At 45.9% G+C, this 3,169-nt stretch overlaps 1 protein-coding gene across 1 annotated transcript in view; it reads right to left on the bottom strand.

Moving 5' to 3' along the window:
* The window catches only part of man1a2 (mannosidase, alpha, class 1A, member 2), a 103,131-nt gene extending 100,300 nt beyond the window's left edge, over nt 1-2,831 (bottom strand). Inside the window, exons 1-2 of the mRNA XM_080840018.1 lie at nt 2,188-2,831; nt 922-1,398 (exon numbers count right to left, since the gene is read on the bottom strand). Of these exons, the coding sequence (XP_080696144.1) occupies nt 922-1,235 (314 nt within the window). The 5' untranslated portion in view covers nt 1,236-1,398; nt 2,188-2,831. The remainder of the gene's footprint in view (nt 1-921; nt 1,399-2,187) is intronic.
* Nucleotides 2,832-3,169: the final 338 nt, after the last annotated feature.

The raw sequence follows: 3,169 nt of genomic DNA on the forward strand, positions 1-3,169 counted from the left end.
TACAATGGAGGTTTGGAGCCTTCTATGGTCCTCACTGGAGAAGAGGGCACTCGAGGCGTCTTAGACCTTAAATAAAAGCCTTTACCCTGCTGTATTGTGCTATTAAATCATTAAAAGAGGAAGTCTCACACACACACACACACACACACACACACACACAAACATACACAAACACACCAGCGTGAGACCTGTTAGGTGACTGCCACACACTATGTTTTCTGAATGAGGCAAACAAGGACCCAACGAGAGGTCCGACAGCCAACAGGGATCAACCGGCTGGTTGGATTTGGGGACGTCTGCAACAGAATGCCTGGGCGGGCCACTGGGATTTGACTGATGGAAAGCGTCTCGTTTATGTGTCATTTAACGGAGTGACGAGTGACACCCGCCTTGCCATCACCACCGCAATCAGCACGCCATCGACTGACTGAGTGAGAGACAAACTGACGACATGTTCCACACAAAAAAAAGGGGACAGGTGAAATATGACCACATTAAACTGGACTCCTGTACTACTTCCATGGCTGAGTGACTGCATTGTGTGAAATGCCCCACATTTGGTGAGTGTGTGTGTGTGTGTCAGTGATGACAGTCCTGCAGAAAATAGTGAAGCTCTCTAGTTCATTTCTGTGTGGCTGAAAACAGCACCAGCCTGGAGAGGTACAGCCTGGGGGAGCTGTAACGGCCACTTTGTGTCCACTCTCACCAAGTCAGGCACAGGCACATACTTTTGTGGATCAATAGCACTGATCGCTCAATTACTCACCAGGCACCACAGAAAACCTGGAGTTGGACATCAGGTCGAGATTTGGACAACCCATACGTCTGTATTCTTTTTACAGTCTTCTGAATGGTAACCATTCCCGCAAATAATACATAAAACATGTAGAAAAGAAGAAGAGGTAAGGAGGCGGTTCTTACTTGTGTCGGTGTTCATCGTGTCCTCCCGGGCCGTGTATGATCACCTGGCCGCCACTGTGCTTGCCTTCCTTCCCAGGCTCGATGTGCGGTATCAGAACGTCCTCCAAGCCCAAATCGAAGCGCTTCTGTTTGGAATTATCCGGGAGGAAGAAGAACGCTCCAAAGCATAACGTGATGAAGGCACTGAGGATGAGGAGGAGAATAAACTTCTCGGAGAGGCGCAGGGTGGCCCTATGATGGGAGAACGAAGACGCACCCGGCGAGAGAGTCGGTATCCTGCGGCCCGAGAGAGGCAAGAGAGCCGGTGTGGTCATGTTTTGTATTCTTATTGGAATCTGAAGGGACAAGTGTCAAGGTTATCTTGCATACGCTGACGCTATAATCTCATTCCGGCTAATGTGCGCTCAGATTCCAAATTGTGTCGGTCTCCTTGACTCCAGGAACAACTTGCCATCAGCAAATGTGTTCATCATCATCCTGAAAACAAGGGGGAAGTAGCATTAATCATCAGGTCCAACAGATGCCATTCACAAAAAATATAGACTCTCGCAGTTACTATGGAAATGTGGCTGCATTCACCTTCTTACCATTGACAAGTCATTAGCCTAAATCGGGGGAAAGCTATTGATCAAAGCGCCTAGTTACAATAAGACTGTACATTTTCAGTCCGACAGCAAATAAAAACAGAGCTGGCAATCACGATTGTTGTGGATCTTTTAAGCAAGATAAAATGTATTCTCTTAGACGTAAATCCAATAACACATTTTCCTTACGGCAGGTGTTCCATGGAGTCATCAGTGTAGCTGGTTTCTGACAGGTACGAGGAAACCGAGCTCAAAGCAAGACAAGTGACGCCACGTAGAACACCTGCTGGCTCACGTGATAGGTTACCCAAAACACAGGGCGGGATAAGTAGGTTGGCCTTTGCAGGAATGTGTATTTCACTTGGACACTCCAATCTGGTTCGATTTCACTTGGGGACGAGACGTCAGGCTTTCGAATCGAGTGTCGTTATCCTCCACTTCTGATTATACTAAGGAACCATGCACGATCTACTTCACTTCCTCATGGTAGCCTATCGCAAGATCTCTGGCTAAGTCTTTCTCTGTAAAGCCAAGTGCCATTTTGCAGGATCAACAATTGATACGGGTTGTCATGTATTGGACTTATTAAAGCTTATAGCGAACTATAGCTGCCCATTCCCCAGACAAAATAAACGATCGACTATGAAAAGGACACAATGAGCTAGTTGATATTTCCACTTACCGTGAAAATCATTCCGACATTGCCTACTGGTCCATGGTCCTCAATAGCAGATCCAGGCGTCAAGTTTAACGAAAAGACAATGTTATTGCACAGGCTATGAGGTTAGCTGGGTGTTTGTTCGATCTCCTGACTACGGAGTAGATGTCGGGATTGTTGGACACAAGTGGCTTTCCCTTCAAAAACCTCGAAAAACAAACAATAACCTGAAAAATGACAATCCTAACGACGGTCGCATTGCCAACAAGCTTATTGTCTTCCCCGCGACGTTCAGCTGCGATAATCGAGATTCTCTTACTAGTGTGAATAATAAAGTTTCCGTTACATTATGCTGGCGGCATAAAACATCGCTTCGGTAGAATATCTCAATGTATTCAGAGCCTCTTTCCAACAGGCCTGCGTCGCTGATAACCGCGGTGTCTCCAAAGAATGGCTGGATGACCCACCGATTCGATTAGCCGGTGTATTTACAATTAAATCAGCTGAGCGATAAAAATATATCTGCGTTAATAAGCTCGTGCATAAATGTTACTACTAGGTTTCTTCGCTAATGGCAATTCGCCGGCCTGCATTGCTAGATACTGCGCCTTTTTCAGTAAAGGCATCTAACGTTAGCTTGCTATTTTGTAGCAGACCATTTCTCTGCGCATCTTCTCACGTGTGCTTCTGGGTAATCGGTAGCGCATGTAAAGAATCCAATTAGACCCTTTCAAGATTCAGTTTATGAAGAATATGTCCATCTTTTCAGGTCTGACCACGTAGGGATCTTTTGCTAGTTTCCACCTCCCTTATTTCATTATGTGCGCCGCTAGACTCTTATGTCCAGGATGTTGTTACTGCAACGACTGCTCCTCCCCTCGGTCCTCCAGCATCCCATCAACTGCCGTTGGGTAAATGTAGGGAGCGTCAACCAATTATGAATATGTGAACAATGTGAAATGGCTCCGCGGATAAATATTGAATACTACTAACATATGGTCATAAA

This window comes from Sprattus sprattus (assembly GCF_963457725.1).
Source record: "Sprattus sprattus genome assembly, chromosome: 5".
In the NCBI taxonomy this organism is placed as follows: Eukaryota; Metazoa; Chordata; class Actinopteri; order Clupeiformes; family Clupeidae; genus Sprattus; species Sprattus sprattus.